We start from the raw sequence: 14,088 nt of genomic DNA, 5'->3' as shown, positions 1-14,088 counted from the left end.
GTATCTTACCAGCCCTGCATCAGCCAATAGCTCACACTGGACCTCCCTCCTCCCCTCCACTTTCCTCTATACCTTACTCCTACCTCAGAGCTGCTGTTCATACCTTCTGTCTTCCTGAACACTGTTCCCCTGGATAGCCTGCTCTCTTCCTTTCAGGACCTCCTGGCTGCCCTGACTAAACTGGTAACCTGCCTGTCACCCTGCTCAGCACTCTTCAGCCTGCTCCTTTTCTGGTCCACAGCACTCTTGGCCTTCAAACTTATGACATCTTTATTTGCATTTTGTGTTTCTCTCATTTATGAAGTGGAAGCAAAATGAGAAAATAGCTTTGTCTGTTTTGTTCAGTTTGTCTGCCACATGCAAAAAACAACGCCTTACTCCCCCTCAAAGTAGCTGCTGAATGCATGAATGCATGAGAGAGCGAGCACAGGAATGCACCAATGAAAACAAGAGCTGTGGGCTGGAGACCCGTCAATGTGGTGTTAGTGTGGAATATGATGTATCTCCATCAGCCCCAGTATTATTTGGCTTTTATGGTATTCTTTTTCAAAAGTTAGCTTGGTAGCTAACTTTTTATCATTATTATTATTATTATTAAATGATTATATTATTGTCTTTTGTTTGTGTCTTTTTTCTTGATAAAAACAAAAGGTTAATCCATCTTGAATTTCTTTTAAAGCATGTCAGAAGTTAACTTTTTATGAATATTTTGGGTACTTAGAAATGTAGCTGGTCATGGGACATTGATGCGGTCTGGGTCCTTCCTCTAGTGTGAAGATGATTTGGCTGAGAAGAGGAGGAGCAATGAGGTACTGCGCAAGGCCATTGAGACCTACCAAGAGGTGACCAGTCTGCCTGATGTCCCCACAGACCTGGTGAAGCTGAGTCTGAAGCGGCGCTCAGAACGACAGCAATTCCTAGGTGAGATGCAGTAAGGGTTAATTCAGGAGGAAACAGCACGTCTCTGCCTCCAGCCTGGAGGCCATGCACACAGGAGAGGAGATAAGTCACCGGAAGGAAACTAGGAACCGCAGGTCTGTCACTAATTTCAAGTAGTTTCTCCTCCTGACTATCTCTAAAATTGAAACAGCACTCCCAGCCTCAATAAATACAAAGAGGCAGGTGGTATTTTTACACCTTCCTTGCCCCCTCCATTTGAGGCAAATAGAATGCAGAGAGCTTAGATAACTTGCTCAGAGAGCCATAGCAAACAAATTAATCACTCTTTCTGTGATGTCAGATTCTTCTCACTCTTCACTCTATGAAACTGGTTCCTGGAGGTTGAAATTATCAGTATCATGCTTTTTGTCAAGGAATGTTGGGAGTTCCAGACACTCCCACCGTCTACATATAAAATTTGAACCTATTCCAAGAAAAATGCTAGAAAATACACTTTTAATCACAAGGGAAATTTGCAAAGACTTAAAAGCAATGTTAAAACATGGAAAGACCACAGTCTTGACTGATCCAGGTTTCCAAGTATCAAGGGCAAGGAAGACTAACTAATTGCCTTCCTTTCAGCCAGGCTTGTAAGTTTCTTTGCCCAACATTTAAACAAGCAGGGAAGGATTTACACTAGATGTCACTGCTGAGACAGGTACTTGGCTGACTGCATCATTGCATGGATGGATTCTCAGTGTCACTTGGTGAAAGCTCAAGTAAGTAACAGTCCAGGCTGAGCTGACCCTTTTGTCACTTCTCGGAGACATGGAATAAAGGGTGATTGTGTCACTTTTGCAGATGTAACAGGAGCAGAGCCGAGTGTCAATAAAAACTGCAAGAAACCATCAATTAGACTTATGTCCAGAAAGTCCAGATCAGGGGAAGGATAATGTGCAACACAAAAACAGGACAAGAAAGGCCAGGCTGGGACTCAGGGTGGCAGAGCAGGCACTGCCCAGGATACATGATCCGTATTGTTAAGTTTTCCCTTTGCCTCCTCTTCTATCATGGTGCTCCTTAGCCCCGTTGATGATTCTAACTTTAAAATGTTAATGTTTTGTTCACCTTGGATGTTTTACATTAATTTTGATTATTTTTTAAAGTTAAAATATTATTCAGCTCAGAATTATGGATATTTTGGATGTCAGCTTTTGTGCCGAGTGCTCACTTGCCCTATCCTATTTCCAGCCCTTGGAAGAAGACTGCCTATGAAGAAATCTAACCCTCTCCTCACAGTCCTTTGATATTTGAATATGGACTTTTCCTGTGAATGGAAATGAAGTGATTTCACTTGAGGAGGATCAGAGGCAGTTGGCCATTTGCAAGATAGTGCATTTGGCTCACAATAGGACAGGGTCCGTGGTACACAGGGAAAGGCACAGGCTGCAGATGGCTGCACAGGATATATATATATATATATTTAATCTATGCCTGTGTTGTGGTTGACAGGAGAAGTTTAGAAACAGAAGAAAAGCAGTGAGCCTAGGTGGGCAGGCAGGAAGAAGGAAAAGGGCAGAAAATTAGACCCAGATTTATTCACAAGGAAATGACTGGCTGATCATCTCATCTGGGAATTCTGACTAGAATACGATTGGTCAGCAGTGGACCAGGCCATGTGGGCTAAATTGGTGATGCTTCATGCCAGATAGTTTCTTAGTGGGGTAGACAGCTTAGCTCTTTGTTTGTCCTGCCACATTGTTGGCTAATATTTGATTTGTGGGCAACTAAGCACTTTAGGTAATTAGTTTTTTCCAAAGATGATAATCTTATTTAGAATCTAATTTAGCACATTTTCTCTTATATAGGTTGTCTTTCCAACTATGGCAAGGAGTAATGGCAAGCGGCCCCAGATACTTTAAATTGCCAGTCAGATAGCTTTACAGTAAACAGAAATTAGAATTTTCATGATTCCTTATTTCATGTTGTGTATAGTATCCTATTGTCCACCAGAGGGTCCCATAATACTAGGTGATCTATCCTTTGCTCCACACTCAGTACTTAGTGTGGGTACACTGTACTTGGGTACACTTTTGATTGGAGATTGTCACAATTAAATGCTGTGCTATGTAACTTGATGCCTTTTAAAGCTTTATACAGGTGCTTTACCCTGAAATTAATAAGAATTTTTATTGTCTATCCTCTATCTGTAATTTTAAAGTTAATAAGCCAAAAATATCTCCGCAAAACATTCTCACAAGGAATTGGTAAATAAAACTTTTTTAAGAGGGAATTTAACATAAAAAGATAAGTGTTGATGAACTTAGAGAATGAGCATGTCTTTAAAATGCCTTTAATCAATAGCATGTTCAGTATTTACAGCAATTATTGACACCATTGCAACTGCACCATGAAATTCACTTAATGAAACATTAATCTATAAAATCAGATTTTAGCTTGTCGAATAATCTCTACTGAATTATATTCTCAATGCAAAAGTATATGTAATCTCTTTTTATTTCTTTGTTTTTTCCCTTCCCCCAAATCAGGTCACATGAGAGGTTCCCTTCTTACCCTACAGAGATTAGTTCAATTATTTCCCAGTGATACTTCTTTAAAGAATGATCTTGGAGTGGGGTACCTTTTGATAGGAGACAATGATAACGCCAAGAAGGTGTATGAGGAGGTGAGCATCAATTTTCTATTAACTACATTATCTTGAACATTAAGTTCTAATGCTTTTTGCAAATTGCATATAATATACCCAGTCTCTCATTCTCTTTAAGTTAAATTAAATAACTTGTAAGTATTATTATAATTGACATATTCTAAACTTCATTTTCACTTTGCTTTTTTCCCCATGATCAGAAAATTTTAAATTTTAGTTAGCTTTTGTTAAATCAAAACCTTCAGCTATAATGGTGATATTTTTTAAACTTCCTATCTGTCAACTCCATGGACAGCCTTTCTGAAAGAGATCTTTGCGATGAGAAGAACTCAGATTCTCTAAGTGTAAAAAAATAGACAATTTTGTTTTTCCCATTTCTGCACTAGAATCCAGTCTAGAAGGAAACTGCTGATCATGGGCCTTTCTGGACATGTAGATTCCTTGCTTTTCAGAAGGGCATTGACTTTCTGATCTTCTGGCAAGGATGCCTTTCAAAGAATTTCTACCTTATTATGAACATTTCAATAGATAACTTCTAAGTCCCAAGGACCTATCAAGCCTAAAAAACTGACTCCTTTAGGCAATGAGGAAATTCATTTGGTGCAGGGCAAACAAGATGCCAAATGAACTTTGCAGGTAGAGAAAGTGAATGCCTTCCTATGAAAGAAAGATAACTGGGTACAGGGGTGCACACCTATAATCCCAGTGGCTCGGGAGGCCGAGACAGGAGGATCACAAGTTCAAAGCCAGCCTCAGCAAAAGCAAGGCGCTAAGCAACTCAGTGAGACCCTTTCTCTAAATAAAATACAAAAAATAGGGCTGAGGATGTGGCTCAGTAGTGTAGTGCTCCTGAGTTCAATCCCTGGTAGAAAAAGAAAGAAAGAAAAGAAAAGAAAGAGAAAGATGAACTCGTTTTCCTTGTTGTGCTTTTATTTAAGCCTGTCGTTCAATGGTTTTCAAGCTGGCACAGTTTACATCAAAATGCTACTACTCCTTGTTAGTAATTATGATTCCTTCTATTTTAAAAATGCTGTCAAGTAGAGCAGTTTTATATGCTGTCCAGAGACTCGATCCACATAAAATTGCCTGTTTATTGCTGTTGGTGCTTAATTGAAAATCATTGAATTTTGAAGCAGTTATCTTTTTACCCTTGTCCTAATTCTTATATTTTCTGAGAGAGCAGAAATAAGACTTTTGCTTTTTAGGGCATCACTGATATGTATGCAAGATGGATTGAGTTCACAATGTTGAAAATGTGCTCCATCTACTAAAGACCTTTTTTAGGTCGGGAGATGATTCTCTACAGGACATGGACAGGGGTTGTTAATGTTAGATGTCCCTCAAAAGCTCCTGTGTGAGAAAGTTTAGAAGGGAAATGTTCCTTCGCTGCAAGAGGTTTAATCTAATCAGTGCATTAGTCCCCTGAATGGGATTATCTTGGCTGGGTGTGGCTGTGGGAGGTGGGTTCCCTGTGTCCTCTCTCTCTCTCTCTCTCTCTCTCTCTCTCTCTCTCTCTCTCTCTGTTTCCTGGGTACCATGACTCCAGCTACTTTCCTCTAGTCATCATACTAAAACATCAGACTAAAACAGACATTGTATTTGCTAATGGTCATAACACAGGGAGCCTTGTCTTGCAGAGTTTGATTAATGAAAATATCATGTGTTTCATTTACTCAGAATCTTGTGAGTGGAAGAACTCTCAACTGTCACAGACGTATCCATGATTTTTCTACTTCTATCTTTCTTTCCTTTCTTTATCCCTCTCTCCCTTCCATCCAAAAAGTCCAACCAAGTGCTGGGAGTGTGGAAACCATTGTGGATGTGTCTTTACCCCTTTCTAAACCCTCCCTTCAGTGTAGACATTCTTGTTCCCTGACAGTAAATCTCAGATACATGAAGCATTTTACTTCACCTTGAAAAATAAAATTTACCTGCTGTTGTTTTTACATTTGAAATCATAATCTCACCTGATTGAGCATAATAGGATGCAGAAAGTCTAAAATGTAGCCATAATATACAATTGAGTGAGTTTCTTGTTAAGGAAGCACTAATAGGCTAAATATAAGTGTGGAATTTGCCTCCCCTGCTCCTCTCACTTCTAAGTTAATAAGCTATATTTAATGGATTCTTTTTCCTTAAACAAAGTTCATCCTAATGTATTCATGTCTTTATCAAAAGTTATTTTCAGAAAGCTAATATTGCAACTTTGTATTTTTTTTCCTCATTGATTTTTGAGTAAATTTACAAAAATCACTGATAGTTCCCATTCTGAGCTTTTCCTGATGTTGGTGTCAACAAACTCTAAAAATGGTTTGATGTGATTGTTTATATCCATAGCTTTTGGGGATTCCTTCTATGTGTCCCTTGCAATTGAGTGGCAATGCCACTTACCTAAGCTACCATGGTCCAAAGCTGAGCATCATTCCTGATTCTTCCTGGCCCTGCCTCAGGTTATCCTTCACTCATTAAAATCCATGCAGGCTAACTCAGAAATGGAGCTAATGGAACACACACAAGAATGTATGTCCATGATATTATTACCCTAGGTAAATGTATGATTGCACCAGTGGTCTGACCCTACTTTGTGTACAACCAGGGAAGTGAAAAACTGTGCTCCATTTGTGTACAATGAATTGAAGAGCATTCTACTGTCATGTATAACTGATTATAAAAATAAAAATAAATTAAAAAAAAGAATAAAATTACTATATCCTTCAAAAAAAAATCATGTACATCTATAATCATCCATGAAGTTGATGTTCCAGTGCCAAGTCACAAATTTCTGTTCCCTTTACCTTCTGAATAGCTTTCAAATTCTTTCCTCTTTTAACCCAGGCTCATCATCTCTTACCTGAACCTTGAGATCCCCTTTGCTCAGACTCCTTCTCTCTAACCTTCTTCAACCCCAGACACAACCATCTATCTCCCTCTGCTCCAGCTCACTTCACCCATGCTTTCCTGGCCCACAGTACTGGTCTTTAAGCCCATTTGATTGTGTACACGAATGTTCAAGCAAATACCTGCCATAGGTGTGTGCATGTATTATGTACATTGTTAACTGTACATACTCCAAAATAAGTTTTAGATGAAATGAAATATTTAAAATACTTTTCAAATTTTATTTAACTGACAGATCTTGCAATTTTACCAAAAAAATCATTTTAGTAATATTAGTGAGCAGTGCTATTTATAATTATATTAATCCCCCCTTTATCCATGGCAAATGTCTTCCAAGAACACCAGCGAATGCCTGAAATCAGGGATAGTACTATACAATATTCTCTTTCTTACTCCACCCCCATATACATACATACATATATATAAACAATAGCATATTATATATAGCATATTGTACATAATATTATTATGTATTCCATTCAAATTATGAATCCATCAAAGGGGTTAATCCACCGATTAGGTTACAGCTCACGTAACCGGATCATTTCATCTCTGAATGTTCCTGCATTGTCTCATATATCAAGCTTTTGAAGGACACTTTACTCAAACCATAATGTTAGCTTTCTTAGAAATTTTATAAATCTACATGTTAATTTCAATGAGACAACAAAGCCTGCACATTCATTTCACATCCACCTCCAAACTGCAGTCAGCACACTACCTACAGGTAAGGCATCAAGTGGGCAGGGCAGCACTGTCAGCTGCCCTGGGTGCCCAGGTACCAGCCCTTCAGGTCGTATTCATACAGGGTGTGACACATGACTGTCCACTATGCACATGGAGGAGAGCCACAAGCTGTTTCACACTTAGGATATTTCAGAGACAGATATAAGTTAAAATGCTTGAGATTTCTTTTTTTACTCTCCAGAGGATTATCTCACACATTAATTAATCCAGACCTTTTGTGTTTTGATGAAATTTCTGTCCCCTTCCCCAGTCTCTTCGTTGACTTCTGTTTATAATTTAACAACATTCCCTTTTGCTGTTCCTGGCTCACTATCTCTTTTTACTGACTTTCTTCTGTACCTTCCCTCATTGTCTCTCATCTGCCACTTCCTTTGTGAACTCCTATACATCCCTAAACGCCTTTCAGACCTTGCCCCCAGTCACCTACACCATAGGGTGAGTTATGTGCCCCTTCTCTATAGATACTGATGCCTCTTGCCTATTTCTCTAGCTACATTGAACATCTTGTATTGTCATTGTCTTTGTGTGAATCTGTCTCCCTCCCTTGATGGAGAAGACCCAGAGAGAAAAAAAAAGAGTATATCTCATTTCAATTTCTATGTCAGTGGTCTGGAGTTCTTTATATTCCAAAATGCCTAGTAAGTGATGTAATTTGTTAATGACTTGAGATGGTGGCTGTGTGCCCGCAGTAGGCAGAAATGTCATCTGTGTGGCTGTAATAATTTTAATATTATAATAATCCCTGCATGGCTGTGCTGGCAGAAGCATGGTCTGTGTCAATTCTCTTCCATTCCAGGGATAGGAAGTACTGAGCTCTGATGAGCATCTATCATGAGGTCAGTGCTGGGGAAAATGCAGAACAGGCAGAGCCTGCACTTTCAGAGATCTAGTTAGGGAGGAACGCCCACCATGTGCCCATCTGTACATTGAGTACCATAGTCTTGAGAACCCTCTGTGTGCTGGACTTTGGGGATGAACGAAACAGACACAATCTCTGTAGAGCTGACATCTCACTAGTTGAAGAAAAAATATATATATAATAGGTCAGGTGGTGATGATGAATACGAGAAGAAAAATGAACCAGGAGAGAGAGAAGTTGGAATGTGAATAGTGATGGGGTTGGGATCAAGGGTGGGTTTCACCAAGGTGGGATCTTTGAACAAGGGTTCCTTCATCCAGGTAAGGCAGTGAACCATCTGGTTGTCTGAGGGAAGAGTGTTTGAGGCAGAGTACTGTGAGTGCAAAGGTCCTGAGGCGGAGGTGCCCTTGGCTTGCTGTGAGAAGCAAGGAGTCCAACATGCTTCAGAGGGGCAGAGGCAAGAGTGGAGTCCAGAAGAGTGGAAAGGAGCACGAGGCTGGCCTCGGCAGGGATCCCTGGAACTCTGTCTTTCACTCAGTGGAATGGATCAGAGGATGGAAGTGATATGACTTACAATTCAGGGTTCACATGGGGTGTGGACTATAGGAGGGCAGAGGACCTGCAATCAGGAGGTTCCTGTAAGAAGGTCAGGGAAAGATGCTGAGGCCCGAACCAGGACAGCATCAGTGAAGGAAATGACAATTGTTAACAATTTTAAATATGCTTTGAAGGTTGTGTTGGCTGGACTTAAGAATGGATGAGGTTCAGGTCCTGATCTGAGTTGGAAATACTGAAGTGTATGTAGGTAGTGTGCACCATGTGTATTCAACAAGGTGCGATGTCCCCTCTGTGCACATGCTCCTTGTGTAGGTCCCCTTGGTGTGTGTGACTTCCTCTTCCTACTCGGGCTCGAGAGTAAAGAGACAGCATGTGTATCTCTTCTGTACATCGACATGGCTCAAACTTTCATCTTGCTCTTGTTCCATAAATTAAATTGTGAAAGCATCTTCATAAGTTGAATGGTGTTTCATTTATCATTGCTAATACTTAATTAAAAGCATTTGCATAATTTATCACTAAATCCTAATAAATGCATATATAATATACAATAATGTGATTTGTATTCAATAGTTGCCTGGGTTTTAACACAGAATACTGTACTTGCTCACCAACTTTATTTTCAGTGCTTAAAAGAGTCTGGGCACTCAAATTTGTTTCTTATGTAGTATGAATACAAAACATAAATTTTCTCTAAATTAAGACAATGGATAAGGCACATTATATAAAGCAACCTATAATAACCATTTAGAGTTGGATTCAAACAGAGCAAATTTAAAGCCCTTTTCCCTATTCACTAAAAAAAAAAAAATATTGAAGTCCTATAAATTGACACATATTTTGCTGATTTGCATTGTTAAAGCAAATGCTTCAGCAGTTATTGCCATTTCATTCATGTAAATGTGAAAAGTACATTGAGTTGAGAGGAAATAGGGCCATTGAAGTTTAATGACTGCAGTGAGACAAAATGTCATCGTGTTTTCAGCTGTAACATCATAATCCAGTTCAAGTACAGCAAAACTAATTAAAATTTGTTTTGACAATCATTTGTGCAATTTGTAATCTATCACAATAGCTTTTTGTTTTCTTTGAGTTCAGGTACTGAATGTGACACCTAATGATGGCTTTGCTAAAGTGCATTACGGCTTTATCCTGAAGGCACAGAACAAGATTGCTGAGAGCATTCCCTATTTAAAGGTAACTATCATTCCTCTTCCTCTTTTCATCTTTTGATTCTTTTGAGTCATTCGGACACCCTTGATTATGCCTTGTAGATTGATTGGCATGCACTGCTAAGGCTTTTCATCCTCAGAATGTACACCCTCTGACCATGGCATTCACAGGCAGCATGGACCTCCACTGTAATTATAGGAGTACCAACCATGTGAGCAGAGACTGTTTAGAAAAGACTTTATGTGATGAAGAAACCCCTAAAACTGAAACTGATAGCATTACTTTTTTCCCCTCTTTAAAGCAGATTGAAACCATAGGTGCTCCACCACTGAGCCACACTACCATACCTTTTTATTTATTTATTTATTTTTTGAGACAGGGTCTTATCTCACTAATTTATCCAGGCTGTACTTGAACTTGTGATCCACCTGCCTCAGCTTCCCTAGTTGTTGGGATTATAGTAATGCACCACCCCATCCCACTATTATAGTTTTTAAATAGTGGCAAAAAGTAGACAACAGTGATTGACACAATATATTAAATTATGGATAATACAGTAAATGTGTCTTTCACGAGTTAATTATATATTATGTCAACTCTGAACAGGGCTGTTGTTGCCTATAAAAAGTAAAGAAACAAGTGCAGTTTGAATAGGTCACACATCTCTCCAAAAATCTATCTGATAGCTAAAAATATTAAAATAAAAATAACATTTTTTTTTCACCTGTGTAACTGGATCCTTGTGAATTCACCAGAATCACATTTGGTCTACTCAGGGACTATGCAATAAAACTTTCTATTTTTATGTATACGGGGTAAAAATGGGAGTTCATAATCTGCTTGAATCAAATGTATGAAATATGATATGTCAAGAGCTTTGTAATGTTTTGAACAACTAATAATAATAATAATAAATAAATAAAATAAAATTATAATGTTGTTTAATTTAAAAAAAAACTTTCTATTTTTTATCTATGTTGTCTCCTATGGTGACCACGTGACCTTTGAACACCTAAAATATGGTAACTGTGATTGAGAAAGTGAATTTTAAATTTTATTTAGTGTTAATTAATTTTGATTTCAATCATTGCACATGGATAGTCACTACCATATTTAACATATAGCTGATAGAATGACTAAAAACATTTTCTGTGGTAGCATCACCACTTCTGTGATCTCTTTCTTTCACGTGAGTCTAGTCAGATTCTAAACAGCAACCCACTGATTGCAAATAGTTTGTGTGTTTTATTTGGCCAGGACAGTTCTATTAAAACAATTCTAATTGCTTGTCTTATTTGAGAATTTGAACATTGCATAGATTTCTAGTCTCTTTCGAAAAAGTGTATAACCCTGGGACCCAGAACTGAGCAGTGGTGCTGCTTAAGATGGCCTGCACCCCCTGTCTGACCCAGCTGTCACAGGGCCTCTGGGTCCTGCAGACACACAGGTTTCTCAAATTTAGAATATTCTTACTTTTCCTTTGACCTAGGAGGAACTGATAGTATTCTCCCAGCTTCAAAGACAAAAAAGCGAAAACCAGGATAGTTAATTCATAAACAAGAATGTTTGTGTGCCAATCAGTTTATCTTGTTGCTTGCTAAATTTCAGTATGAAGCAAATAAAATTTCTTCTTAGTGAAAGATAATGGGTTTCTTGTGAAGAGGCCTCAAAGATGCACATTTTTAGAAAAAAAGTCCTTGACATTTAAATATTTTTGACACTTGTCCTTCTTTTGATTTTATAAATTCATTCTCTTGCTTTAATATTTTCTCTCTTCTGTCTCTCTTTTTTTAAACATAAATTTCAATTTCAATCCTTGTGTGGGAGTTGGAAGAAATCTGCTAAATGTTTTAGAATAGGAATCATTTAATAAGAATTACTTTCTAAGATCCAAATTGGCTTTAATCTTTCCATTTGTTTCATTACAATTTTCATTAAAAGTCATGATGCATTTATTCTTTTTTTAATAATTAATTTATTTTAATTAGGTATAGATGACAGCAGAATACATTTTGATTCATTGTACACAACTGCAGCATAAGTTTTCATTTCTCTGGCTATAAACGATGTAGTGTCACACCATATGTGCAGTCATACATGTACCTAGGGTAATGATGTCCATTTCATTCCACCATCTTTCCTGCCCCCATGCACCCTTCCCAGCCTTCCCTCACCTTTGCCCAATCAAAGTTTCTCTATTCCCCCCACCCCCCGAATTATGGATCAGCATCCACTATCAGATGGTTTTTTGGGATTGGCTTACTTCACTTGGATGATATTCTCCAACTCCATTTACCTTCAAATGCCATAATTTTATTCTTTTTAAGGCTGAGTAATAGTTCATTGTGTGTATACATACCACAGTTTCTTTATCCATTCATCTATTGAAGGGTATCTAGATTCCTCCATAGTTCACCTATTGTGAATTGAGCTGCTGTGAACATTGATGTGGCTGCATTACTGTAGTATGCTGATTTTAAGTTCTTTTGGTATAGACAGAGGAGTGGGATAGCTGGGTCAAATGTTGGTTCCATTCCAAGTTTTCTAAGAAATCTCCATACTGTTTTCCAGATTGGTTTCACCAATCGCCTCTTTTGTGATCCCTTTCTTTCACATGAGTCTAATCAGATTCCAAACAGCAACCCACTGATTGCAAATAGTTTGTGTGTTTTATTTGGCCAGGACAGTTTTATTAAAATAATTCCAATTCCTTGTCTTATTTGAGAATTTGAACATTCATTATAGCTAGGGTAATGACAGGCACTGACACAAAAGAATGGTGTAACTGCCATTTTGACTGGCATGAGATGAAATTTTAAGAGTAGTTTTGATTTGCATTTCTCTAATTACTAGAGATGTTGAACATTTTTTCATATATTTTTTGATCAAATGTATATCGTATATCTTCTTCTGAGAAGTGTCTGTTTAGCTTCTTAGCCCATTTATTGATTCGGGTTTTTTTTTGTTTTGTTTTTTGTTTGTGTGTGTGTGTGTGTGTGTGTGTGTGTTAAGTTTTTTGAGTTCTTTATATATCCTGGAGATTAGTGCATTTATTTTTCGAGGAAATAAATATTACTTGAATTGGGCTGCCATCACTTCAGACATGAGAAGTTAAACATTTTGATTCAGGAATAAAAAGATACTAGATGACATATGGTCAGATTTGGAAAGCAAAATAAATGTAAGAGATACCAAACCATAAATATTATTTGGAATATTAAAATATGATTGTAGCCATATAGTGTTAAACAAAATAGCATATTGATTTTATGGACTATTCAGTACTAATTAATGATAGATTAATGCTAAGTTTAGTTTTATGACCTCTTTATTTTTGCATTGTAAATATTAACCAGTAACCTCATTCCAAATGTTAATATTGAGATGCATTTTTGGTTCTTCCACTTTCCTGTATGATATACCATATTTCATAGGTAGGACATTTTATGTAAGTCAAGGAATTAAATCTGGTATTTAATTTTTTCCCAAATACTAACACTGTTCTTTCTATAGGAAGGAATAGAATCTGGAGATCCAGGCACTGATGATGGGCGATTCTATTTCCACCTGGGAGATGCCATGCAGAGGGTTGGAAATAAAGAGGTAATGCGTTTGTGACTTCTTGTTCTCCTGAATAGAGGAGAGGGTGTAAGTAGGCATGATCATTTCTAGAATGTTGCAATTGATAATACCCTTCTGAAAACAGCAATTTAACCATTTAGGTATTTAAACTGTGTTTGAAATAACCTAACAATTCCAGGTTAATCCTCTAAAAGATTTTTGAGATTTGGCTTTTATAGTTTCTTTTAAACAATCAGCTAAATAATCACAAGAAAGGTTTCTAAATTGTTGTGGTTTCTTTGTGTGTGTGTGTGTGTGTCTATGTACATGAGATAGAAAGCATGTTTGTATGTATTTGTGTCTTTGTGTATGTCTGTGTGTGTGTGTAGATAGATGGTGCCTTAGAAAAGTGCCTTTAAAAATGTGAAATGAAGAGATATTTCTGAAACTGTTTAAATTTTTAAAATATTTTAATAGCTTGTCCAGATTCATTTTTGTTTTATTTGAAATTTCAAAAACAGTCTTTATTCTGCTGATCCCTGAGCACACTGATCCTAATGGTTAATTGTGTAGCTTCCCTTCTTGAAATATTTAATACAGTTTAACATGAACATTTGTAGCTAGGGTAATGACAGGCATTGACACAAAAGAATGGTGTAACTACAACAAGTTACATGTTTTCTTTGAGATTATTTCTTTTTTCTTAAGTATAGTTGTCAGCTTCTGTAAATGTGATATCAGGCCT

General features: G+C 37.5%; 1 protein-coding gene across 4 annotated transcripts in view; it reads left to right on the top strand.

Annotated features, from left to right (window-relative positions):
* Positions 1 to 14,088, top strand: part of Asph (aspartate beta-hydroxylase) — a 213,439-nt gene that overhangs the window by 146,802 nt on the left and 52,549 nt on the right. For all 4 annotated transcript variants that reach the window (XM_040293977.2, XM_040293978.2, XM_040293979.2 and 1 more), the window contains 4 exons: positions 771 to 921; positions 3,429 to 3,565; positions 9,708 to 9,806; positions 13,296 to 13,385. In XM_040293977.2, coding sequence (XP_040149911.2) covers positions 771 to 921; positions 3,429 to 3,565; positions 9,708 to 9,806; positions 13,296 to 13,385 — 477 coding nt within the window. The remainder of the gene's footprint in view (positions 1 to 770; positions 922 to 3,428; positions 3,566 to 9,707; positions 9,807 to 13,295; positions 13,386 to 14,088) is intronic.

The sequence above is a fragment of the Ictidomys tridecemlineatus genome, chromosome 7, assembly GCF_052094955.1.
Source record: "Ictidomys tridecemlineatus isolate mIctTri1 chromosome 7, mIctTri1.hap1, whole genome shotgun sequence".
NCBI lineage: Eukaryota > Metazoa > Chordata > Mammalia > Rodentia > Sciuridae > Ictidomys > Ictidomys tridecemlineatus.
The sequence above is the reverse complement of the archived record's forward strand: the minus strand, read 5'-3'. Positions and strand labels throughout refer to the sequence as shown.